At 42.5% G+C, this 27,865-nt stretch overlaps 2 protein-coding genes across 3 annotated transcripts; one reads left to right on the top strand and one right to left on the bottom strand.

Moving 5' to 3' along the window:
• Positions 1–9: 9 nt before the first annotated feature.
• Positions 10–4,286, bottom strand: bet1l (Bet1 golgi vesicular membrane trafficking protein-like). The gene is made up of 4 exons (XM_076089666.1): positions 4,206–4,286; positions 2,143–2,228; positions 1,467–1,523; positions 10–1,195 (listed from the first exon to the last, which is right to left on the bottom strand). Exons 1-4 carry the CDS (start codon positions 4,222–4,224, stop codon positions 1,028–1,030), a joined length of 330 nt encoding a protein of 109 aa, XP_075945781.1. The 5' UTR covers positions 4,225–4,286; the 3' UTR covers positions 10–1,027.
• LOC142947809 (plasma membrane calcium-transporting ATPase 1-like) lies at positions 2,207–27,793 on the top strand. 2 transcript variants are annotated; one of them, XM_076089658.1, is made up of 21 exons: positions 2,207–2,223; positions 7,780–7,988; positions 13,683–13,880; positions 14,888–15,145; positions 15,512–15,637; positions 16,373–16,552; positions 17,019–17,039; positions 18,656–18,796; positions 19,105–19,319; positions 19,601–19,843; positions 20,939–21,180; positions 21,259–21,496; positions 21,810–21,989; positions 22,522–22,609; positions 23,474–23,580; positions 24,105–24,296; positions 24,988–25,201; positions 25,379–25,590; positions 25,688–25,795; positions 26,314–26,502; positions 27,425–27,793. In XM_076089658.1, the coding sequence occupies exons 1-21, from the start codon at positions 2,207–2,209 to the stop codon at positions 27,791–27,793; spliced, it is 3,747 nt and encodes a 1,248-aa protein (XP_075945773.1). The 2 variants fall into 2 exon arrangements, with proteins under 2 accessions (XP_075945773.1, XP_075945774.1); XM_076089659.1 differs by lacking the exon at positions 17,019–17,039 and having other exon boundaries at positions 18,659–18,796.
• Positions 27,794–27,865: the final 72 nt, after the last annotated feature.

Below are 27,865 nucleotides of genomic sequence, written 5' to 3'. Positions count from 1 at the left end.
GAGTCGTGATTCTGATAGTAAAAATATGCACCTTTTTATTGATGACTGTCACACATGTTAGTTTACATTATACCCAGAACCTAAATAACTCCCCAACAAATTCTACAATTAAAGCCATTTAATGTCATGTGTATTAATAACGATTTTCAATGTCGGCTGTTAGCAGTTTAGACATCTGGAATGTAAACACATAGAGAAAGTAAATTATTTTTAACCCTCTTATATGATAATATATGTATTTATAATATAATATATAGATAACAGAACAGGTACCACCATTTCATATTAATTACTAGAAGGAAACAGGCCGTTACCGCAAACACACACTGAACTTAAACTGCTGAAAACTTTCATTTTTAGAGTTTTCTTAAACATATAATATAATCAAAACACAGACATGTAAAATAACAGTTGATTGACAGTCCTTCGACGCATCGGCTGCACTGGAGACCGGCCAATAGCAGACGGCGACGTCACTTCCTGCTCTAAGCTGCTGCGTCTCAATTCCACACGACATACAATTATATCGTTATATACGTTTATTTTGCTGTTTGAATACAAATCATCTTTTCCGTTTTGTACTGAAAGGAAGTTATAAAATACGCTCCCCCAAAAGCACAATGTTTTTCAAGAGATTTTATACTTTTACAGCCGTGAGTCGTTCCTTAATTTCCATTGTGCATTTTTAGTCTGTTATATTGTTATGTTATATAATTTCGTCACTTTTGCAGTGTAACTAGCTTCCACTTAAAAAGTGCTTTAAATGATTGTGTAGTCTGGAACTGAGACACAGCCACTCAGCTGTTGTTGGTTCTTCTTCCACCCGTGATGCGTTCAGGCTCCACCTTCTCCTTGCCCGTATAAGCACATCCTGGCTGCGGCAGACGGGAACTAAAGTGGTGCAGGTATGTTTTTTTGTGTGTTTTAATAGACTCCAGCATCTTTGGTATGACAACGCTCAGCATTGTCGTCGTCGTCCCCCCGACACCCCCTGCTCCTGGCTGATTGTTTTTTATTCCCCCCTCTGTCAGCGTTGGATCCTGGAGACCATGTAGTAGAGCAGGAAGAAGACTACGACGAGGCCCACGGAGACGTAGCAGAGGATGCGGCGGTTGTCTCTGCCAGATCGCACCATGGTGGAGAAACGCTTCACGCTGCCGCTCAGCAGGCCCGTCACGCTCAGGAAGTTAGAGTCCTGAAGAGAGAAGGAGAAGAGGAAGTAAAGATTGTGAAGGGTCTTTAATAAACCTTAACTGTACAGAGAAGTTGGCCAATATCTGAGACAACCTGTTTGTATTATTATTGACCCCGGCAACATCTCCCATGAGCCTTTGTCAGAAGCATGGGATAAGTTGTGAAAAGTAGAAGAAGCCAATCAGAAACCCGGCTATGCCCAGGGACTTGGCATGTAAATTCTTGTAATATTATACAAGTAATATTTCTAAAAATTATTGGTCAGTACTCACCATGCCGTCCAGATACTCGTTCTGATCGTCAGCCTCTCTGTCGATGTCGTACGCTAGCTGTGAGATTCAGAGACAAGACAGATTATCCGGTTAAAAAACAAACAACGCAGGATTCTTAAACTTCTTAAACTTGTTTTTCTTGTGTCGTCCTGATCGCGTGTGAATGCACAGACTGTATAAAAGACGTCATCGTGACGTCACCCGTTGGTTTGTGGACTGACGTTTTGAAGCCTCGAGTTCGGCGATTTCACCGTCGCCATCTTGGATTACGGTCGTTGCCATGTTGTTGTTTTTTTGCAATCAATGAACAGAAGTGACCATATCTGGACTGAGGAGGAGTGATGAAGAGATGTCGTATACGTCTCTGGTACACGACGTCTCTGGTAGAGACCTGTCAATCACTGTGTAGCCCCGCCCTAAAGCATACCCTGCTTTATGGTCTATTTGACTCTAATTGGACCATAATTTACTAAATGAACATCACGCTGTATTGAAGAATACTTTAAACTAGCGATTGAGACCATAAACTCATGTTTACTGAGGTAATAAATCAAGAGAGAAGTAGAGTCATTTTCTCATAGACTTCTATACAACCACAGGAGTCACTCCCTGATGGACACTAGAGAGGAATGGTGAAACCGGTAGACGAAGAGAGTAATTATTGGCTGTGACTCACCGATTTCAGTCTGGAGACTTTGGTCGCCAGGTTCTCGGCCAGGCGTTTGTTTTCAGTGTCCAGCATGTCGTCCACAGAGTCGTGACCTGGAAACGCACAAACACATTGGATTAGAAATGTAACAGTGTTTTTTGGAGACATAGGGTTCCGTTACATTCATAATATTAATTTAGAGCCCCACCTGTAACTCTTCATGGGGCTTTTTACACTTTGAGTTGAGTTCTTAGAAAGAACAATGTAATCTGGTACTTATTTTAGGTAAAACTGCGTAATTAAATTACAATTAATGGTACTATAAATGGGAAGAGACCCCGGGGAAGACCCAGAACACGCTGGAGGGATTACATCTCCCAGCTGGCCTGGGAACGCCTCGGGATCCCCCAGAATGAGCTGGAACATGTTGCCGGTGAGAGGGAAGTCTGGGTCAGCCTGCTTGGCCTGTTGCCACCGCGACCCGACCCCAGATAAGCGGAGGAAAATGGATGGATGGATGGATGGTACTATAAAGTGCTGTTGGTAAATGTAGAATGTGTGTTCCTGTGTGATAAATTACAGGTACGCATACAGTAAAAAAAAATGAGAACAATGTTTTTAGCAAACATATGAATATACAATTGGGTTCAAACGGATCTTTCTCACTTTTTCTAATCAATACGACAGGTTTTTCTTTTCTTTTTTAAAATCATCTGCTAATGAACTGCTAATAAACTCTACATAAACTGCTCTATCAATTCCAGCTTATGTCTTGATTAATCAAATAAGTAAGTATTTACTATCTGTTTAAGAATGTTAAGTCTCTATTTAACCAAATCATACATCCATTGATGTATTAAAAATGGCGGCCTTTTGGTTTCATGACGTTTCGCTCTTGTGGGCGGGCCTTTCGGGCCAATCGACAGGGTTTCCCGTTCTAGGCAGCAGGGATTTGACGTACTTTACATTTTGAAATGATTAGCCCCAATTTAATCTACGTCACCTGATTATCTAGCTATGTGCAAGTAAAAAGGTCGGTAGAAACTTGACATCGCAGAAATGTATGTTGAACTATATATATATATATGAATTAGATTAGTATTAAGGGAAATAGTCAACAATTAGCCCGCTAATTCAACAGTGCCACGTGAAGTCAGTGACCTCGGTTTTTAGCCGTGAGCTAACATTAATGTAGCTAACGTTAGCCAACATTAATCTAGCTAACCATTTATTGACTGTTGGCGCTTTAAGAAGCTACGTTTTATGGACACTGTGTTGAGTGAATTTCGACAAGTACTAAACTTTTAGAGAGACTACGTTTCTCCTAAACTCAAAAGTTATTGGTAGCAGCAGTCCAGGTAAGGCTAATGAACGTTAGCTAGCTAAAGTCAGTAACGTTAAAGTCAACGTCAGAACATAAAGTTAACGTTTAAAACGCAGCAGTTACTGTTATTAAACGGTCCGTTCGTCGAGTAATTGAGGAATAAATTACTTTATAATAATGATTAATAATTCCTAGTTAAGTAATCTACAATTAAATAATGATGATTTACCACCCCCCCTCTCCCCCCCCCGAATTGACGTAACGTTACTCTAAGCAAGTGGCAGATTCCCAACGTGCAGCACTTCGTACTGACAAGTTTCTTACTGCTGACTATTTTGTCATACAAGTTTACTAATGGCACTATTCACTGGCAGCTGACGTTACCAGATTAAACTAATGTAAATTAATTAGCTGCTGTGTCGAAGTCTGGTCCTCCTCCAAATACTTTCCCTCCCGTTAAAACCGTGTACACCATGTTTACTCATACAGAAAGCAAGCCAACTGTGTCGGTCAGTGACAAACATACACGATAATTCACTTCTTTGGATGAGGATATATGTTCAGCTAAATTAGTTAGCCTGTTAGCGTAGCTCCAGTTCAGCTCTTAAGTGAAGTAACTAACATATCTATTTAAACCCTATTACACACACAGCTGGATCTGATCCGTCATCAACACGACTGTGACAGGAGCTCCTGTACTACTGCTGAAGACTGTCAAACGGCTGAATATTTAAAAAGTGAGTATACGTGTCAAAATAAATAATACCTCTATTCCAGTCCGCCATGATGATGAGTGACGTCACGATCAGCTGTGTACACGTTTGATAGGACCCCCCCCAAGCCAACCGGCTCTCCTCACTTCTTCTTTAGTGTTATCATAGAGGTGCATTATCGCCACCTACTGGACTGGAGTGTGGAGCTGTGGATTTGCAGAGAAATAAGCAAAACAACAACAAATAAACAGTAAATTCTCACTATTATTGCTGTTAAGCTGTTAAGTAATTAACTAGAAGAGTGCTTGATATATTTCCTAGCAGATTCCCCAAAGTAGTATCATCTTTTCCATCAATTAGTCCTAATACTAACTCCCTTCTTTCTTTGTCATACCTGTTGCATTATCTATTAGCACATGTCTCCGGTTTATGGCAGTGTGTGCATAGTGCAGTAGAGTGCTAGCCTATTCTATGGAGTGTCGAGTTTTTTCGTGTGTGTCCTATCCTCAGAAGGGTAATGACCATCTCTTCCCTTGAGCTCCGGCTCCATATTCCACCATCGTCTTCATGTTTTTAAATACTGTAAAGAGTTCTTCCTGTGTCACTTCAGTCCAAGTATTCTTGCCTAGGTTTTGCACTTACAGACTCCTTTATGATAGTTTTAACCTGTGTTAGTGGTACTTAACAGTACTTCTATGTCTGTCATTTTAATGATTGTTTAGCCAATATGTGTACCACAGCATTTCCTTTCCACACCTGCATGAGCAGGAACCCAAAGGAAAGAGATATCCAATCATCTATAATGTAGTTTGAGTAGCACCTGCATGACAACTTTCCAGACAGAAGTTATTAAGACTCCATTTCTTAATCCAAACAAACATGGTAGCTTCTTTGCTTTCTTACATATTTCCCTGCTTGATTTGTATAACCCAAGAAGCAAAATAAACACATTATTGTGCATGATATAAAATATTATAGAATAATGTAGGCCTGACTAATGATAAGATGTTGTATATTTGGTGCATGACATATCAATTTAGCAAAAAGGTTGGTATTTGTTTTGTTGAAAAAAAAGAAAAGGTCTTGGTTTTGCCACTCAGTTGTGGAAACAGTATAATGCGGTACATAGAAGTTTTCCTCTAACAGTGAAACGCAGGAGATGGGAGAGTTTTAGGCCCTACACGTATACAGATATTTTTTAAACAAATATTTTCCTCTCCATTTAAAACAATATCTGTGTACATGTGGACAGGGCCTTAAGGTGGTCAGTGTGTTGACTACGTGTGACCATATAGCATCACACACACACACACACACTGTACAGACTGGTAAACTGACTTAATCACCTTCAGATCTGACTTGTAACATGCTGTTAAGTGTGTACTATAGTATCAAAGGTCATACTAGCTCAGTGTTAAAATACTATCATGCAACTATGAAACAGTGATATCACCCTGTGTGTGTGTTCAGTTAATCCGCCTGTGTCTCTATGTGCTGTAATCCACCTGTGTGTGTGTGTGTGTGTGTGTGTGTGTGTGTGCCACCTGACGTCAACCGGCATCAGTGCTGCTCAGATGGTGGGGGGAAGGGAAGTGTGCATGAGTTTTGTTTCCAGGTGGTTGTACACTCTTACCCCTCTGCCCTCTTCTCTCAAGTTCCTTTAGATAATGGTGTTTTCCTTTCAGCAGGTGGAGCTCAAGCAGCAGCAGGTTTAGTAGAGTGTGTGTGTAGACCTGGGCTTTGTGACTGTGTAGACCTGGTGTGCGTAGACCCGGTCTGTGACTCTGTGTAGACCCGGTCTGTGACTCTGTGTAGACCCGGTCTGTGACTCTGTAGACCTGGTCTGTGACTCTGTGTAGACCTGGTCTGTGACTCTGTGTAGACCTGTTGTGTTCTGCTCAGCAGGAGGAGCTGCAGCAGCAGCAGTAGCAGTCCTTCTGGCGCTCACTGAACTCACAGATTGTCTAATTAGATTAAGCGAGGCTTTCCTCAGATAATCATTTAGCCAGCTCCCGTTTCTTCCTCCGATGGAGCGCTGCTTGTGGCTGCGAGCTTTCTGAAGGTCAAACTGAAATTTCGGAGGAAAACAGGCTGGTTTTTGGGAGTAAATTTTGGGTCTCGGGAGCAGGTCTGAGGAGGCTGTGGCTGGGTTATGGGCTGTTTCTGGAGCTGTGAGTGTGACGCTGCTCAGAGTAATCGGACTGCCATTAATACCTGCTGCTGCTAACAGGAGGCGATGGGGGAAGTTTCTGTAAGTAAAGCCTTTCTTCTCCTCAGTGAAGTGACAACAATGTTTTATCAGAGGTGCTCTGAGTGTTGTTTGTGTCAAAAAGAGTGTGTTTTCTTAGTGGAGAGAGCTGGCTGCTTAGTCTTTAGTTTGTGTAGTATCACGTACTGCTCTGATGACTAGTAAAAAATGTCCTTTTGCAGCATCTCTAATGTGAAGATTTACAGTGTGATTTCCTGTTGTAGACTGACTCTCTTAGTGTTTTTTGTACTGTTGGTTGGAGCCACTAATGAGGCTGTAGTTATATACAAGTGAGCAGCAAATCTCTATCCACCAATGTGTCCAGAGATGACTTCAGTTCACCTCCCAGTAGACCTTTTTCTTTCTCCCCTTCAGCCTCAAACAGGCTGCTCCTCTCCTGCTCAGATTAAGCCTCGGATGACTGATTGACACAGATTACAGTTGAAGGCACAGAGGTCACAACCTGTGTGAGGAACACGTAGAAAGGCTGTCAGTTCACACACCAGCAGGCACAGATATTATATATATTTGTTGTCTTTAAGTTTGTTATTGCCTTGATCGCTCTTGATTTACTGCTGCCCTTGAGCAAGGTACTGTGCTAGGAAGGGTCCGATATGATTATGAAACAGATATTTACTCGACACATTCTCTCTGTCATTCCCAGCGTTTAAGGAAGAAATCCAAGTTTTTCACTTCAGTTTAACAAAAGCTCATTAAGCCAAATTAATCGTGGATTTTTAAAGAATTTAAAAACATTGCTAAACATTCTGGGTTTTGTTGTGCAACTCAATTGTTTAATGACTATAAAATAACCTTGTAACCTTGTCGACTTCCAGCTAGAGTCCAAGTTCCCCCCAAAAATGATGTGATTGTTATTAGTTCAGATTTTAATGATTTAACTCAGTAAAATCTTTCTATATGATGATCTACATGCTTTCTCAAAATCTCCACCATCCCAGGGATATACAATTATATAAATCTTAAAGTTGGATTGACTGTTTTATTATGTAATTTTATTATGTCCAAGGACATTTGTGATATTGGGCTATACAAATAAAAAATGTAAACAAATTGAATTGAATTAAATCCCTCTTACTTTATTGACATCATATTTCTTGCCAGAGAAAGTCTCTATTTGTGTCTAAATCTAATCTAAATATGTTGAGTCATAAGAAATATCAGAATCAGTCTTTTCACAACCCTCATGTGTAGTTTGTATATAATTATAAACCTCACTTTCCCTGAAACAATCTCAACAGAGAGCTGTTGTATGACGTGATGTTTCTTATCTCCCTACAGTCACAGAGTCCCTGTAAGGCCACATCTGCACCTGACCACTGAGTCTGTGTTTTTTGGGAGGCCTCCGTCGAGTCCCAGAGGAAAGGAGACATGGCCAACAACTCTTTTCGTGGGTCCAAACATGGCCGAAGCAGCGGCGAGGCCAACCACGAGGTGGAGTTCGGCTGCTCGTTGAAGGAGCTGTGCTCCCTCATGGACCTGAGAGGAGAAGAAGCACTGAACAAGGTCAAGAATAGTTACGGAGATGTGAACGGACTGTGTGCCAGACTGAGGACATCACCTGTCCAAGGTAATTATAATATAAAGCTAAACTTACGTTTAACCACAGGCAACGTGACGCTCTGCTCTAAATACGGTTTGATTTTCTTCTGTCTGAGCCACTTTGGTATTTAATGATGATGACTCACAGACCCCCCCGGCGTGGACACTATATAACCAACAGAGGACATTTTAGGTTTAGTCTATTGTGTGATGGTCAAAGTCAACTGTGTCCTTCAGCCTCTGTTGATCCTGTTCAGCTTCAGGGACAATATGAGACAAACACAACATGCTCCAGTCTGTGAATACTGCGTTTAAATGAATTCACATGGAGGATTCACAGCAGAGAGGACAACATCATTCATCTAGTGGTTTCTGAGGCGGCTTGGGTGATGTGAAGTGGTCAGAAGTTTGACTTTAAAGATGTTAATAGAAGGAAAGTCTACAGTGAACCCAGATTACACTTTTGCGGACGCTGTACGGAAATCCCAGAGTGTGTCTTTAACTATACAAATATATTGAATAAATATTAATATATTAGATATTACAGGGTAAATGGCTTATGGTGATCATGGGTACAGTAATCAACAGCTTATAAGGATCAAAAACCTGAATCATTCCTCTACAAATACTGTTAAAGTTCTCATAGTAATCCAGTAGTCAGCTTACAGTGTTCATTTTGGGCCTTTTCAGACATGTCATGTGGAAAATGATTTGAAATCTTCTGTAATTCATTACTACATTACTCCCATTCCCAAAATATGTTCTCTTCAAAGCTTATGCAAAGAAGCTTCTTCAGTATTACTGCAACTTTTAGTTTACTCTTGTTAGAAGTCACCACAATGGCAGCGGAGTGACGGATGTTGTTCATCTGTTCTCAGCATCAAAGTGACAATTTCCACCAAGATACCAAAAAACTTGCTTTGTACGGCCTCATTTGAATGTAGCCTCCACCTCCTCTGTGATGTCTGCAGAGTTCGGGACACCAAAATGTCCCACAGATGCACGCTGCTCATGCTAGTTGTGCGTAGCGCTGACACGATCATGACATTTTAGTTGAGGATTAATTGTCATACAAATAGTTAAATTGTCTCTTTCTGTCAATTTATGCCGCATAGAGTTGCTGTTGTGTTTTGACTTTACAACTGAAGCTAAATACTTCTATCGAAACAATACGACCGCTCACAAAATGGTGTCAATTCATCTATAATAATAAGCTTAAATTAAATAAAGGGACAAAATAAAACCTAAACTGTACTACTGCTTCGATCACGCATCCACCATCACACTCTGTTTGTCTCTCTCTCTCTTTTTCGATCTCTCTCTCTGCTCTGTGTCCCCCCCCCCCCCCCCTCACACACACACACACACACACACACTCACACACACTCTCACTATCTGGCTACTCCTGAAAGGACCCACACTTCTCCACCATCTTTCCATCCAAACATTTTCTTTTGAATTTGAAAAGATGGAAGCAACAACTCCCACCTTTCTCACACTGAAACCTTCAGCTATTTGCTGCCAAATTTCTAACATTGACTTTAAATCCCGTTTGATTGTTGAGCAGTCTGCTCAGATAATTGAGATAAGGTCATTTTGTAATAATTGCTACAGGCCTAGTAAATCCATAATAAACGGAGTGTGTCGCTGTCATTTGCAGACCAGCATGATATGAAAATATGTCCCGTTTAAGATCTATCTACGATCATTGTCTACTCGGACATAATACTATACAGACATAATACTGTACAGATATAATACTGTACAGATATAATACTGTACAGACATAATACTGTACAGATATAATACTGTACAGACATAATACTATACAGACATAATACTGTACAGATATAATACTGTACAGACATAATACTGTACAGATATAATACTGTACAGACATAATACTATACAGACATAATACTGTACAGATATAATACTGTACAGACATAATACTGTACAGATATAATACTGTACAGACATAATACTGTACAGATATAATACTGTACAGACATAATACTGTACAGATATAATACTGTACAGACATAATACTGTACAGATATAATACTGTACAGACATAATACTATACAGACATAATACTGTACAGATATAATACTGTACAGACATAATACTGTACAGATATAATACTGTACAGACATAATACTATACAGACATAATACTGTACAGATATAATACTGTACAGACATAATACTGTACAGATATAATACTGTACAGACAATACTGTACAGATATAATACTGTACAGACATAATACTATACAGACATAATACTGTACAGATATAATACTGTACAGATATAATACTGTACAGACATAATACTATACAGACATAATACTGTACAGATATAATACTGTACAGACATAATACTGTACAGATATAATACTGTACAGACATAATACTGTACAGACATAATACTATACAGACATAATACTGTACAGATATAATACTGTACAGACATAATACTGTACAGACATAATACTGTACAGATATAATACTGTACAGATATAATACTGTACAGATATGATACTGTACAGACATGATACTGTACAGATATAATACTGTACAGATATGATACTGTACAGACATAATACTGTACAGATATAATACTGTACAGACATAATACTGTACAGATATAATACTGTACAGACATAATACTATACAGACATAATACTGTACAGATATAATACTGTACAGACATAATACTGTACAGATATAATACTGTACAGACATAATACTATACAGACATAATACTGTACAGATATAATACTGTACAGACATAATACTGTACAGATATAATACTGTACAGACAATACTGTACAGATATAATACTGTACAGACATAATACTATACAGACATAATACTGTACAGATATAATACTGTACAGATATAATACTGTACAGACATAATACTGTACAGATATAATACTGTACAGATATAATACTATACAGACATAATACTGTACAGATATAATACTGTACAGACATAATACTGTACAGACATAATACTGTACAGACATAATACTGTACAGATATAATACTGTACAGACATAATACTGTACAGATATAATACTGTACAGACATAATACTGTACAGACATAATACTGTACAGATATAATACTGTACAGATATAATACTGTACAGATATGATACTGTACAGACATGATACTGTACAGATATAATACTGTACAGATATGATACTGTACAGACATAATACTGTACAGATATAATACTGTACAGACATAATACTGTACAGATATAATACTGTACAGACATAATACTGTACAGATATAATACTGTACAGACATAATACTATATAGATATAATACTGTACAGACATAATACTGTACAGACATAATACTATATAGATATAATACTGTACAGACATAATACTGTACAGACATAATACTGTACAGACATAATACTGTACAGACATAATACTATATAGACATAATACTGTACAGACATAATACTGTACAGACATAATACTATATAGATATAATACTGTACAGACATAATACTGTACAGACATAATACTATATAGATATAATACTGTACAGACATAATACTGTACAGACATAATACTATATAGATATAATACTGTACAGACATAATACTGTACAGACATAATACTGTACAGACATAATACTATATAGACATAATACTGTACAGACATAATACTATACAGATATAATACTGTACAGACATACTACTGTACAGATATAATACTAAGGTGATGTAGTCCGTGATGCTCGTTGTGTCTGGTCAGCCTGTGAAGCTTTTTCTTCATGATGTGACCTCTGCTGAATCCTGGAGGGTTTGGAGCTGGTGGATCGGTGGTTGGTGTGTGTTTCTCATGCATCAGATGACCAGAGGAGTTTGTTTACGCTTTAACTTCATATACTATACTGAGACTTCATAGCCTGACTACGGCTGCAGGCTCAGATGGCACACTGAGCACATAATAGTCCACCTGCAGAGACATAATCCAGTCAAAATGATCCAACCGATGTTGTGTTGGCTCTGGACGATCGTCCCATGCCTCGACTCATAACTGAACTACAGACGGTGGACTCCGTGTGTCGCAATGTGTCACACGCTGACCTGCAGACAGTGGACTGTTGGAACGGTGTGTCTCATAAGTCTGCCCCTTGACATTTTCCTCTTCATCATTAATTCATTTCGTCTGTCCGTCTTGCATACGTTCAGTAAACACATTCAGTATTTTCGGCCCCCGCTGACGGAGAGTAAAATGTCAGAAGCAGCTTGAAATCAGTGGAAAATCCATCACACTGTTTACTTCTCTGTGTGGCAGATCAATTAACTGAGAGTGTAATCACACTCACCTGAAAACAGAGGGTTTACTCAGTTTCATTTTCATAGAACATGAAGAGAAGGTGGTGGGTTAAAAACCTGCTCAGGATGACTGAGTGTGTCCAGAGGGACGTGAGCATGACTCAACATGTCCTCCTGGTCCTCAGAGGAAACCCGTCTGCTCTCTGCTCAACACACCACAGTATCGAGAGACACAAACAAGTTCAAATGATTGGAATTAACACTAAATTTGTTAAAATCCTAAACTTTCACACAGTAGTAGGCCTACATCAAAGTGTGAACATGGCAAACACGTTGTTTCCATCATCTACTGTCTTTTGCAATGCGTGACAGCAGCATAAAGTGTGTATGTTGGGGGGGGGGGGGGGGTAGTGTACAGTTACAAAATGGATTTAAATCAAATCCTTAGCATTTCATTGGACCGCTAAAAGGGGGGCGGGCTTAGAGTTTAGTGCGATATGGAGCTACAGAGCAGTGTTGGTAACACCTCCCTCCGCTGTTGTTGGATTAGTAGGACGAGAGAGAGATGAAAGGGAAACTAGCTCGTCATATAAAACACGTTAGGATCATAGTTAGCTAACAGAGCAATATGTAGAGACAGGAAGAGATGTGTGTTTGGGTAAAAAAATCTTTAGCATTTCTAGAACAATGTGTCTGATTTTGCCCATTGTCAACAGGCTCTGTGTCACATGCAGATGAACGGCGTCGAACACGCATCTCTTCCTGTCTCTCCATATTGCTCTGTTGGCTTACTACAATTCACAAATGAGGTTTTATAGCACAGGGGTGGCTAGCTAGTCGCCAAGTTAACAAGTTTTAACAAGCCAAGTTTTCAACGCCTTTGAGTGCAGGATGAGTCACCAAACATTTAAAATTGTTTTACAAAAGAGAAAGACCAGAGATTCTATTGAGACTGTGATGTAAAAGTACTCTGACACTGATTTGACATATATATTTGTTATTTATCAAGAGATAAATGAACAGCTAACAAAGGGACACGGACAAACTCATATTTTTATTTCACTGGGAATTTAAAAGTCATTACATTTGTACACAGTATGATACTGTGTATGAAAACACAAGAGTGTATCTAAGAGACGAAACAGATCAGAACACATTAATGACTGTGTGATGTCACATTCTGGTTATATAATATTATATTAATTAATAGTGCTCACAGTAATTGTCCACAACATCACAGGGCTTAATTTTGTCCTCGTTGTTGTTGTTAAGATAAGGTTTCTTTAAATCTAGTAAAGAAACTAAATACTATATTAATCTCCCAGGAGGAAGCATTGAATATATACTCGGTTTAATGGTGTAAACCAGGATCAGAGGCACGTCTCTGACGGTGTCTTTGTGTCTCCTGTTGCAGGTTTAGATGGAAACTCTGAGGATATCGACAGGAGAAAACAGGAGTTTGGACCGAACGTCATCACTCCGAAAAAACCCAAAACCTTTTTGCAGTTAGTGTGGGAAGCCCTGCAGGACATCACGCTCATCATCCTGGAGATGGCAGCCATCATTTCACTCGTCCTGTCTTTCTACAGCCCGCCCAATGTTGACAGAAGTAGTGAGTTCATATATATATGTATATTTTAAACCTTTACATCTTCATATGTGTTATTATGTAACTGTGTGTAGGCATAATACAGAAAGGCATACACACACATCCAATCCAAAAAGGCCAGTAGCTAGCCAGTCTGACCCCAGAAGTAGAGTCTCTTTGCAGCCACGACGGGGAGTTCCTCGGCTGGAGTTTTCTCAAGAGAGCTCGTAGACGGGAGGCTTTTATTTCTGCGGGCGTAGTTTGCTCGCCAGCCGGCCAGTCGCGCTCACACACCGGCTACAGAGCAGCAGGCAGTGGAGAGTGAAGAGCAGTCGGTATACTTCTGGAGAAAATATGTCCCTTTTTAACATTAGTGTGAAACAGACTAAAACTAACACTCTCTTGTATTAGTAGGGATAGCATTCCACTGTTTGGTTTTATATTTAGAGACTCCCCTCGTTGATGTCTTGTTTCAGCATGAGCTATTAGAATAAATACCATGCAGTATCTTATGAGGTAAACAAACATTGGTCTGAAACAAAAGAACATTTCAAAACTCAATAAGTTGTATTTTTTGACAATATTGCATTAGTGGCACGAGTTGCGAGGAGGGGGCGACTCCTCTGGTTGTATAGAAGTCTATGAGAAAATGACTCTACTTCTCTCTTGATTTATTACCTCAGTAAACATTGTAAACATGAGTTTATGGTCTCAATCTCTAGTTTCAAGTCTTCTTCAATACAGCATGATGTTCATTTAGTACATTATGGTCCATTTAGAGTCAAACAGACCATAAAGCAGGGGATGCTTTAGGGCGGGGCTACACGTGATTGACAGGTCGCTACCAGAGTTGTCCGTGTTTTCGTCTGAGAACTTTAACCCTTTCACGGCGTGTTTTTTGTTCAAGCCAACATGGTGTCGGCCAAATGTCGAACTCTAGTCTTCACGATGACTTCTTCCATTTCTTATATTCACTCTATGGTAAAGAAGCATGTTGACACACGTTTATAAAACTGAAACTCTCTGTTCAGACTGCGGCAAATCAGCCGGCAGAGTGGAGGACGATGGTGAGTCGGAGGCCGGATGGATCGAAGGTGCTGCCATCCTGCTGTCGGTGGTCTGCGTGGTCCTGGTGACGGCCTTCAACGACTGGAGCAAAGAGAAGCAGTTCCGCGGCCTCCAGAGCCGCATCGAGCAGGAGCAGAAGTTCACCGTCGTCCGAGGGGGTCAGATGATCCAGATCAAAGTGTCCGAGCTCGTGGTCGGAGACGTTGCACAGGTCACATATGGTGAGACAACAAAAAGCAGTCACTTGTCAGTAGTAGTCTTTTGTTCAACTATAAACATTTTGAAGACAAATGTGTTTAGATTAAGGTGTCAAAAGAAGTATTGTTTAGGTATTAGAGCTGAAGTTCTGGTCCCAGAGTGGTGCAATAAAGTCCAGATCTTATCCATCTTCTAGTGCCTGAAAACAGACCTGTTTGCACCGTAGCCCTCCAATCAAATAGAAAAACTGAGCAGCAATGATTGTGGATTATCCACAGAGCCCACTGTGTCCAGAACACTGCAGTGGAATTTTGTTAGTTGTCTCATGGTGACAGAATAATCATGTCAGGTAGTCAATGCAACACAACCCTAACATCCCCGTCTTCCAGGTGACCTCCTCCCTGCCGACGGAGTCCTCATTCAAAGCAACGATCTGAAGATCGATGAGAGCCCGATGACCGGAGAGTCGGATCACGTCAAGAAGAGTGTCGACAAAGACATCGTGTTGCTGTCAGGTGCTTTGCTCTCCTCTCTCTCTTCACATGGAATTACAGCGGGAAAATAAGACCATGACCCAAAGAAATGTAACCAACAGAATAATATTACAATATAGACAAACTTAGAATGTGAGCATGTATGGAAAAGATGGATCCAGGATGTGGAGCAGCTTCCAGGTGTCGCCAAACAGATAGAGCCTGAGCAGCACTACTTTCTCTCCATCATGTGACCTACTAAGAGGACAGAGGGGAGGATAGAGATCCAGAGAGGCTTGATTGAAGTATACAGTTTAAGGAGATCAGACAATTAGGAACGGTGCATGCCCAACTTCTCTTTGTGAGTCATCAGAAGGACCTTAAAGTCTTCTCCACCATGAAACCATGAAAGAGAACATGCTACACAAACAGACAAGGACGAGTCCCCACAATAACAGTAGAGTTATGATTCAACCCTTCAGCTTCAGATCCTATATTAAGTCTACAGTAAAATACACTGTGTATCTGACATCTGTCCGTTCTGTTCTCCTACAGACTGTCTGTCTGAGTGAACAACATTACTGTTCACTGTGAAAAAGATTTTAAAAGTTCTGCATCACAATGTCTCACCTCTCATGAGCCCCACACTTTGAGAACTAGTGCAGTAGGTTAAAGTTCTCTCTCTCTGTCTCTGCGTCTCTGCCTATTGTCTGTCTCTTTGTCTCTCTCTGTCTGTCTGTCTGTCTGTCTGTCTGTGTCTCTCTCTTTCTCTCTCAGGTACCCATGTGATGGAGGGCTCTGGTAAGATGTTGGTCACCGCCGTAGGTGAGAACTCTCAGTCTGGAATCATCTTCAAGCTGCTTAACGCCGGCGAGGAAGTTGAGAGTGATGCTGAGGAGAAGGCGAAGAAAGCCAAGAAAAAGGAGCAGAAAAAGCAAGAGAAGAAGGACAAGAAGGGTAAGTTCAGAAGATAAAGGGGTTTATTTATTAATGTTTTTGTTGTTCTGTTAGCTGAAAGTTAAACACACCGTCCAAAACAACAAAAAGTGGCCAATAGACATGTTTTCCCCGAAAATATGATGTAGTTTGCTGCAGCAGAATGGGAGATTATCTCATGGAGCTAACATTAGCAGAGAACGTTAGCACATCATTGAGTTGCGTTGACACACTGCTGAAGATATACAGTGAGTAAAGACCGACCCGGTTTAACAGGAACAATGTTGTTTCTTTCAGGATCAGTGTGTACGATTTCATTCTCCAACCCTTAATAGATCTTTTTCATCTCAGTGTGGTACCAAAGTATCAATATTCGGGGTAAAAGTTATCATGTTATAGTATATTTGTTTATTTTGCACTTTTAATGTTTTGTTCCACATGTTTGTCTAACTGATGGCTGTTGCATGTTTTTCTTTAACATGTAAAGAAGATGACAAAGCAAAGAAAGGTAAGCAGCACATCACTGCTTCAGCACTTAGTTCCTGTTTATGACTGAGTGGATGTGGACGTTGTACTGAGGCTGGTTGGTTTAGCTGTACTGGTCACTGAGGACTCTTGTTCCTGGTTTCTTCGTGGTGGTTCTGAGCTGCACAACAAGAGATGGTAACACCTATTCATGTTCAACATCATCTAACATGTTGGCCGAATGTGCAGCATATGTTGCTGTGGAGCCGTGTAGAAGCCAACAGCCTGTCATTGGTCAGATAGTGTTCCTGATGTGTGTAGTAGAGACGTTTCTCTCACCAATTATGGTCGTTTGTTGTTACTTAGTTAATGGATTTTTTTCAGGAAGCAGCACTAAATTTCGTGTGATCATTTTTCAAGTGAGAAGTTAACCGCTTTCATGTCGTTTTATCAAAAAGAATGCCTTCGTGAACCCTTTCTGTGTACACAGTCCATCTGAGCTCGTGGTGTCAACAAGAACTCCGTAGTTGAAATATATCCAATCAGGACTGAGCCTCAAATAGCTTAACTGGCTCATAAACCTAATGATGGATATACACAGACTCACTCACACCCATCACACATGTGCTACTATCCCAAATTCAGTTAAAGGAGTTAAAAGGTTGTTTTACATGTACTGTGTACAGTGTTTCCTCAACACTTCTGTTCATGTTGAGTTCATTTTGAGTCTTTGCTGTTGCTGTCTCGTGTCTTTTGCGAGCTGAGCACCGTGTGAATCAATGAATAGACACAGTCCATGTGGGTTATGAGTGGTGGTTTTTGACGGGAGGTGGTCAAAGGTCCTGCAGGAGATCAGGGGTCTGAGGTGGATCTCAGGTTCTGACGTCAGTCAGACTCTCGGTTCCCCCTGTTCACGTTCCCTTCCTGTTCCCCGTGGCCCCACATGGTGCAGCGTATGTCCTGTGGTCGGTGCAGCAGCAGCAGGTGCTCCTGACTGTTGATGGTGATTAGGACCAAGCAGATTATCAGCCTTAAACTCGGCAGCTGCTTTCTTCTCCTGCCTCCCTCTCCACTAATAACCTCATTACTGAGCTGGGATCAGCATGGTCACACACACACACACACACACACACACACACACACCTGCATATGGTTGGTTAGTTAGTTGATTAGTTTCTTGGTAAGTTAGTTAGGAGGTCTGCTTTGGCTCATATATGAAGGTAACCAACACAGCACAATAAACCCAGACTCTCCACCTTCCTGTTGACACACATCATAGCCCCACCAGCCACCCATCGTACTGATTTGTCCCGATGACAACATTTCGTTGACATGTCTGTCCATGTGTAGTGGACAGTGTGACCCACAGACTGACATCATCATCATCATCCTCAGGTCCTGCTGGGTGATTGTGTTCTGCTGGCTGCTGTAGTTGCTGATAAACGTTTCATATAAATGATCTCCAGTGGCTCAAATGGAATAATCTCTTCCCTTCCCCGGCAAGCTTTTAATCTTGAAACATCTGGAGTTTAGATTTCATAGACAGCAGCGACTGAAAAAGTAGAAGTAATTGTTTCAACCATTTATTTCTAAAGACATCTTCCTCTAATGACCCTTGGCTTGACTTGAATTATTATCGTTTTCTGTGTCCTTCTGCAGGAGAAAAAAAGGACGGAGCCACCGAGGTGCAGCCGCTCAATGAGGACGGAGAACCAGAGAAGAAGAAGAACCCACCAAAGAAGGAGAAGTCGGTCCTCCAGGGGAAGCTGACCAAAATGGCTGTGCAGATCGGCAAAGCAGGTACAGATAGAGAAGCGGAACAGGTGTTCATAATAAAAACTAGTGTATTAAAATATACAATTAGACTGCTTTTTGTCAGAGAATACAACTTTGCAACAATTATACTCTCTTGAGACATTGGTATTGTAACAGTGTATCTCTGATACTAAGTCTTCATGGAGGGTTTGTGACGTCATTTGCTTTAACACATAAAGCCGACACATTGTTAGCTTTACTGTCGTCTAATACACATCTCGACTGTCAAAAAACGACAACATCCTTTTCTAAACTTACCACGTCTCTGTCTGTCTCTCTGTCTGCGTCTTCAGGTCTGTTCATGTCATCTCTGACCGTCCTCATCCTCATCCTTTTCTTCGTGATCGATACCTTCTGGGTCCAGGGGATCCCCTGGTCCGAGGAGTGTGTGCCCGTCTATTTGCAGTTCTTGGTCAAGTTCTTCATCATCGGCGTGACGGTGCTGGTGGTGGCCGTGCCTGAAGGTCTCCCTCTGGCCGTCACCATCTCCCTGGCCTATTCAGTCAAGGTGTGTTTGTATTACAGCCCGTCACTCTGAACATATAGAGTCTGTATACAGCATTCAAGCCTGAACACGGACCTTCAGTCAGATTATGTTCCTTTTATATGTGATTCTGTAAAAACATTAGGTTAATGTAATCAAAACTGGCCTAGAGAAGTACGATCGGGCCCATCTGACCCCCTCCAGACAACCCTGGATCAAACACTGTTCAGTCTGTAAATGTTTTGTTTTGTAAATTCAGGGTAAAGCTCTCGGACTCGGGTAACGCTGCTTTCCTCTTTTGTCAGAAAATGATGAAGGACAACAACCTGGTCCGCCACCTGGACGCCTGCGAGACAATGGGCAACGCCACGGCCATCTGCTCCGATAAGACGGGCACGCTCACCATGAACCGCATGACGGTGGTGCAGGCCCACATCGCGGGATGCTTCTACAAGAAGCTGCCGGACCCGGGCAAGATCTCTGCCGCGGCCATGGACCTGCTCATCCAAGGCATCGGGGTCAACTGCGCCTACACCACCAAGATTATGGTGAGCTCTAAAAATAGCCGTCCACTCAGGAGGCTCTGTGAGTTAAGCATTTGGCTGGTTTGGAGAGCAGCTCAGGACTCATCTGATCACTGCACAGATCAGAGTACGTACATACATGATACCAACAGGTTGAGCGTGACAGACTCTCCTTTCCGTCACGCTACTGCTGAGAATGTCACGAGCAATTATTTGCATTTTTTAAATTAGTCTGACCATTATCTTTTGGATAAATGTATTTATTAACTGAAGGTTTGTGACCCCCTGACCCTTAAGGAGCAGCCTACTAAATCTGAGGGGTCATTAGATGATTAGCAAAATAGACAATTTAAAAAACTCAGTTCTCAAATCTTTTCTTTCCTCTTGTTTGACCTCCTCGGGACTCTTCTCAAATAACACAATGTGAGAAAATAGCATCCATCTTTGGTTTATTGTCTTACTATAAAGGGTCACTCGCTGAGACAGCAGTGTTCATTTTGACAAGAATTATCAATTCAGTCTTAGTTTAAAGTCACATTTGAATGGTTCTTGTTTTGTTTTAGTCAGTTTTAGTGTTGAGTCTAATTTAACCAATGAGAAGTAAGCATAGCTTAAACTGTTATGCTATTGGTTTAGTCCTCTAGGCTGAGACTGTGTTACTGTCTTATCATACTTCTTTCATGTGATTATCGGTTATCACACACTGAAAATGTTTAGGCTGTTATCTGACAAAAAAATGTGTTCGAGGACCGTTGCAGCTTCTGGCTGTGATAAATGCTGTAATTGTTTAAAGAAAACATGCTTTTCAAACCCACTGTTTTTGCGGTTCAGAGGGTTAATGATTGTCAAACTAGCTGGAGATTAGTTACCTGTCAGGTGACTAATGGATTAGTTGACGGACTTCAAAATAATCTGGAACCATAAAGAACCTCAAAGCAATCAACAAATATATTCTACATTTCACGCATAAAGGACCGAAGTGTGCTTGACTTCAAACAAGCAGGCAGAAAACTCACAGTGACGGTGTATTGTAGCAGTTAGTGGTCTGTTGTGAAGTCTGTTGAAGACGCACCGTCTTCTCCTGTTATTTAACATCCTCTCTGCTGCTGCTCCCTGCAGCCTCCAGAGAAGGAGGGCGGGCTGCCTCGCCAGGTGGGAAACAAGACTGAATGTGCCTTACTGGGATTATCCCTCAACTTTCACCGAGACTACCAGACCATCCGCAACGAATTCCCAGAAGAGAAACTGTTCAAGGTCTACACCTTCAACTCTACGAGGAAGTCCATGAGCACCGTGCTGAAGAACCACGATGGCAGCTACCGAATGTTCAGCAAGGGCGCCTCTGAGATCCTGCTCAGGAAGTAGGTTTCACCGCTCCTCCTCACACAGCTCTGTCCTCAGTTAGATGACGATCACGTGACTCTCCCCTGTGGTTCCAGGTGCTGTAAAGTACTGTCGGCCGCTGGTCACGCCAAAGCCTTCAAGCAGCGGGACCGAGAGGAGATGATGAGGAAGGTGATTGAGCCGATGGCGTCGGAGGGCCTTCGGACCATCTGCCTCGCCTACAGAGACTTCCCCACCGCTGACGGAGAGCCGGACTGGGAAGACGAGGCCCACATACTCAGCGGCCTCACCTGCATCGCCATTGTTGGCATCGAGGACCCCGTGCGACCTGAGGTACGTCAGCAGACACGCGTGTAAAAACACATACAGTGCGAGTCACTACTCACACCTCAAGAGGAGCTCCCTAAAACACTACATTCCATTCTTATGTTGAGACTCTTTGTGGGATCTAAAAGTACTTCATGAGGCTTTTACACTAGAAGAAGCTTGACCTGTAGTTTATTTAAGTGTCTCAGAGTGAAGAAAACAGTCTGACTACCTTCTCCAGAGGTGTCTGCCAACAGATCCCCCTAAATCCTACACACTGGACCCCTAAAAGAACCAATTTTGACAACAAATTACTATTTTGTTCTTCTGTTCTCGTCAGGTACCAGACGCCATCAAGAAGTGCCAGCGGGCCGGGATCACCGTCCGCATGGTGACTGGAGACAACATCGATACTGCCCGAGCCATCGCCACCAAATGTGGCATCCTGCAACCTGGAGAGGACTTCATTTGTATGGAAGGCAAAGAGTTCAACCATCGGATCCGCGACGAGTTTGGAGAGGTCAGACAAACATGGTTCAACATTAATGTTGTTTTATTCATAAGCAGTTATCAAATACACATCGTCTAACGCGACACAACTTAACTCAAGTTTCCAGGATAATTGAAATGGTCGCTTGCGTTTCAGCTCATAAACTTGGTCTTTTTACCCGCCACCATTTTCTCCCAAGTGCCCAAACAAAAAACAGCTGTGTCTGTTTTAAACAATCTTATGTTAATGTAGCACTGTAGACCCCCTGGCATTTCTTCTAGCTCCGCCCTCAGGGCATCAAAAATAGTTACATCACCAGGATGTAGATCAGAGAGTGATTCAGTCAGTCAGTCATTTGAATAGTTTCAGGTGAAAAGGTGTTTGACTTTTGTCTTTTTCTTTTTTCTTGCCATGGAAAGTTTCTTCTCAGCCTCTTTGAATCTCTGATGACTCCTTGTATGATCAACCACCAACTAGCACAAGCTGCAGTTTTGTCTGCTAATCTGATTTAATGTTAATGCAACTAACACGTCATATTCATGTCATCTCCTTCTCTCTTCAGATTCAGCAGGAGCTCATTGATAAGATTTGGCCAAAGCTGAGAGTCCTCGCCAGATCATCTCCAACGGACAAACACACTCTGGTCAAAGGTTAGACACACTTCAACCAAGTCAGGAGGGCAAAGCAGACAGACGGACAGACGGGGTTAGACATTTAACATTCAGGGTCCTCAGTGTTTGATATTCAAGGTCTAAAAATGTCTAGAATTGTTTGAGGGGAGGCATTTAATCTGGGTTTGGGTCTGAAAGGTCTGTAAAGAGAGGCACCTGTCTGCCTCTTGCCTCCACGCTGGCTTGAGAAAGTTCATTCCCTGGTATTTGTGTAGCAAAGTGTAAACATGAGGGCGGGTCGGACTGGGTCTGCTGAGGTGTGTTGGCGTGCGGTTGCCCGGCCCTCTTGCAGCATGGTGGGGGCTCCGCTGTGGGCGTTTTTTGGGGGGCGGGACTGCTTAGACCTCCCTCCAAACACAACAACCGGTCTGGCCTCGCACCTAATATTTCAATGTGATCATAACTATTATGATGGTTATTTCTATTGCTTATATTCTTCTTCTTTTTCTTATTATATGACCATTATATGATAACATGTCAATATATTGTTATTATTAATATTAATAATATTAGGATATTGAAGCATATATTTATTTACTGCAACAATTCGACTACATCTTTAGTTTTCCCGCCACAATGTATTTCTTTGTCACATTGCTTCACCAAAAAACACTCAAATGTAAACATGAGACAGTCACCGAAGTGCTTTACTTGGATAATGAAATGTGTATAAATTCAGAGGCAACCCTGATATATAAATACAACAAAGACTCAAAAACATGTTTACGTTATGACTCATCTTCGACTTCATTGGTTCATCAGTGTGTCTCATCTGTCTGCCTGTCTGTCTGTCTCATCTGTCTGTCTGTCTCATCTGTCTGTCTGCCTGTCTGTCTGTCTCAGGGATCATCGACAGCACTGCGCTGGAGAAGAGACAGGTCGTCGCGGTAACCGGAGACGGAACAAACGACGGCCCCGCCCTCAAGAAAGCCGACGTCGGCTTTGCCATGGTAACGATTGTTTCTGATGTCATTAAACACTAACATGATTTATAAAACCATAGATATAGTAATAAATGATTAATGTCATGTGTTGTGGCCACGCCCCCTCAGACCATTAGGATGCCCTGTGTTGTGGCCACGCCCCCTCAGACTATTAGAATGCCTTGTGTAGTGGCCACGCCCCCTCGGACTGTTAGGACTTCCTCTGTAGTGACCACGCCCCCTCGGACCGTTAGGACTTCCTCTGTAGTGACCAAGTATCATGTCCTGATCCAAAGCAGCCAAGGGGGTTAAAGGACAAACAGTTGATTATTTTATCTATTCAGATTTTATGATCGAGTGCTTATTGGTTTTTTCTTTGTATGAGGAGCATCTAGATGATCACATCGTATCCTTCAGTCATCAGTACACTTCACATGTAAAACTCAGAAGAGTCCAGAACCCCATGAGGACCGGCCACGGTCTGAACCTAGACTCACAGTTAGTGTTAGTGTCAGCTTTACTTAAGCTAACCTACACGCTGTGTTCTGCAGGGTATTGCAGGGACGGATGTGGCGAAGGAGGCGTCGGACATCATCCTGACGGATGACAACTTCAGCAGCATCGTGAAGGCGGTGATGTGGGGCCGGAACGTCTACGACAGCATCTCCAAGTTCCTGCAGTTCCAGCTCACCGTCAATGTGGTCGCCGTCATCGTGGCCTTCACCGGAGCCTGCATCACCCAGGTCAGAGCCTGCACCTACGTCAGGGGTGTAGCAACATAATGAAATGACAATATAGGCAATCCATATGACACAGTTGGTACATATAAATGGCCATGCCCATTTAAGTCATCAGAAGGATCGGGGGCCAAAGCATTGAAGCTAAAACTGGTGTAATATGGTCAAATGTTGTAGTTCTGGTTAAGGTACTTGCTGCAGCTTTCTGAAACATTTGAAGACTTTTATGACTAGAACGTGAGCCTGACAACAAAACATGACAATAATCCAGTCTGGAAGATAAAAAGGTCTGAAGATTGGATCTCTGCCTCAGCCATCACACGCACACACGCAACAATGGTGGCTGAGCTACCACGTAACAACAATACTGGCCTATCTGGTGCAATTTGGTGGTTCAGTGTCTTCAAAGACCGTCAGATTTATGTAAATCAGGGACAAGAAACCAGGAATTGACCTTGAGCTACACCAGACGTATACGTTAAACATGAAACGGTCTTTTACATTAGAAATCTCTTTTTCAACGTGACATATAACATATAAAACATGTCATACAGCATCTAAAAGTACTTTGTAGTCTAAAGTTCTCTGAAGTAATGTATATATATCAAATCCAGTGTTTTAAATTGATGTGAACAAGTTGTAAAAACTGCGTGTAGATGGCGTTGACACTGATGGTATGTCTGTGTCGTGTTTCCAGGACTCTCCTCTCAAAGCGGTGCAGATGTTGTGGGTGAACCTCATCATGGACACCTTCGCTTCACTGGCTCTCGCCACCGAGCCGCCGACCGAGGCGCTGCTGCTCCGGAGCCCGTACGGCCGCCAAAAGCCGCTCATTTCCCGCACAATGATGAAGAACATCCTGGGACACGCCGTCTACCAGCTGACCATAATCTTCTCCCTGCTCTTCATTGGTCAGTGAATGCACCACAGCTCCATGGTCTGAAACAGACTAAAACGTATCATTATTCTAAGATAGATAAGATAAGATCTACTTCATTGCCCCGCAGGGAAATTTATGTGTCAATAAAAAGACTTTTGAGGTACAACATGGACAGATTCAGTAGTCTGTGACCCTCCCTTTTTCACAGGTGAGAAGATATTCGACGTCGACTGTGGCAGGAACGCCCCGCTCCACTCTCCGCCCTCTGAGCACTACACCATCGTGTTCAACACCTTCGTCCTGATGCAGATCTTTAACGAGCTCAATGCCCGCAAAATTCACGGCGAGAGGAACGTGTTTGAGGGCGTACAGAAGAACCCCATCTTCTGCACCATCATCGTGGGAACCTTCCTCATACAGGTAACCGCTGAAGGCCGAGGCTCATCGTCAACACCCGGTCAGGTCCTCCAGTGAGAGGGTTCCCTGTATGATGGTGTCTCTCTCTCTCCTCCTGTAGATCATCATCGTGCAGCTTGGTGGTAAACCGTTCAGCTGTGTGAGGCTGAACTTCGAGCAGTGGCTGTGGTGCATCTGTATGGGTTTTGGCAGCCTCCTGTGGGGACAGGTGAGACACTTTGTCTGCCATTATTTTGATAGTAGACGGGTACTGATGGGAGATAAGGGATGATGTGCAACAAAGGTTTCCAGCTGGACTTGAGCTGGGAACGTTGTGAGTACATGGTCAGCATCTTAATAACACACCTTATATAACACATTTGCTACCAGGCAGGAAGAAATACATGATTCAGTTTAAATGCTGAATAATGATTATAACTTTACAGGCTATTTGTGCAGCAATGGCTTTGAACTTCATCCTTCATCACTTCCTGCCATGCCCTCAACAACAGGGCACTGGTTTTGAACTAAAGATAATGTCAGTGAAACTCTTACTCTTACTAACTTCTTACTAAATTATGCTCAAATGATGACCTGGTCCTCTGCAGCTGATTGTCGTCATTAGTCAAATAGAAACTCTTGAACCTTCAGGTGGTAAGATGTTCAGGTCTCAGAGGTATTGAGGAACAGGAAGTGGTGCCGTTGTGTCTGACTGGGGTGTAACGTTTGTGTCGGTCCCCCTCTCAGCTGGTGTCCAGTGTGCCCACCCGCTGGCTGACGTTCCTGAAGACGGCGGGTCACGGCCGGCAGCAGGAGGAGATCCCCCAGGAGGAGCTGGAGGAGATGAAGGACGTGAACGAGATCGACCACGCTGAGATGGAGCTGAAGAAGAGCCAGGTGCTCTGGTGCCGCAGCCTCAACCGCATCTCCACGCAGGTATGGATTCAACATTATGAAGGAGACTCCATCTGCAGCAGCGTGGGCCTCCTAAAGCTTTCCACATATACCTCAGTTTCACATAAATCAGTTCAAATGTTTGAGTCCAAACAAAAGAGAACAGGAAGTTAAAAATAAGTAATCCACTGGATTAACTACCGTAGCTAATGGCAGAGGGATCTACTAAAAACCAAACAGCTGCCTGTCCGCCTGCACATCTGTGAGGCAGAGGATTAGTTCATTTTATAATCTTCTGTGGAAATTCAAGGGAGCTAACTCCGGTTATCCAGGAGACGAACGTCAGTGATTTCACTTTGATGGTTGAATTAGAACCAGAGTTCACAGATCAACAAGCCTGCAGAGGACCGACCGCTGCTCACTGAAGACATGTTCACAGTATCGCTTTTCTGGCCTGGACTGTAATTCTGCATAGAAGAAGTGAATAACTCGATATGAGATCATGAATTGTCATACTGAGACCAAACTAATGTTTTGTTACTAAAACACTGTTTCAGTCTGTACAGTGATCCATTAAGCCTGCAGGTCTCTAAAACGTTATTTAACCTGGTAATCAAAACAAATAAATCAACAAATAGTGATGAACCAGCATATTTGAAGCCTTTAGTGTCGCGCATATTGTTATTAGACTGTTTTCCCCCAGTGTGTCTCCGGCCTGCGGCGATGCACAAAGACAATATGAAACAGGCAATAAAAGTTGGTTTTGAGAAAGTGTGCGTCACTGAAACCAGGAGAGGATCATGAGCATGCGGCTGTAAATGATTGTTTGCTGCATCAAAATGCGAGGTTAGCTTCGGACAGACGCACCCAGGAACTCACACACGTGACGGATCTCATGATCCTCATGTCGGAGATAAAAACACGGGAATTTTTCCTTTATCGTTTGTTTTCCTTCCTCCTTCAGATCCGAGTGGTGAACGCCTTCAGAGACAGCGTGTCTCCCTATGAAGGTCTGGAGACGCCCGAGTCCCGCAGCTCCATCCACAGCTTCATGAGTCACCCCGAGTTCCGCATCGAGGACTCGGTGGCTCAGATCCCGCTGATCGACGAGGCCGAGTGCGAGGACGACGCTCCCACCAAGCGGAACTTCACCATCCTCCTCCCGCCACCGAGCGGGCTCACCGCACTTCCGCCCGTCCCGTCCTCGCTCAATCAGAACAACAACAACGCCACGAGCCACATCGTCCCGCTGCCCGGCCTGATCCCGTCGCACTCAGCGGGGCTGCCGCCTTGTCCGGGGAGCCCCCTGCACAGCCTGGAGACCTCGCTCTGAAGCCCCAGACCACTTCATGTTACCCACGGTCTGTTGGTACCGTGTTCGTTACGGCGAGAGTTCTGGTTCTTC

Source organism: Anarhichas minor, unplaced genomic scaffold (assembly GCF_050575085.1).
Source record: "Anarhichas minor isolate MPS153535 unplaced genomic scaffold, ASM5057508v1 ptg000011l, whole genome shotgun sequence".
Taxonomy (NCBI): domain Eukaryota; kingdom Metazoa; phylum Chordata; class Actinopteri; order Perciformes; family Anarhichadidae; genus Anarhichas; species Anarhichas minor.
This window is presented reverse-complemented; position numbering and strand designations above follow the sequence as displayed.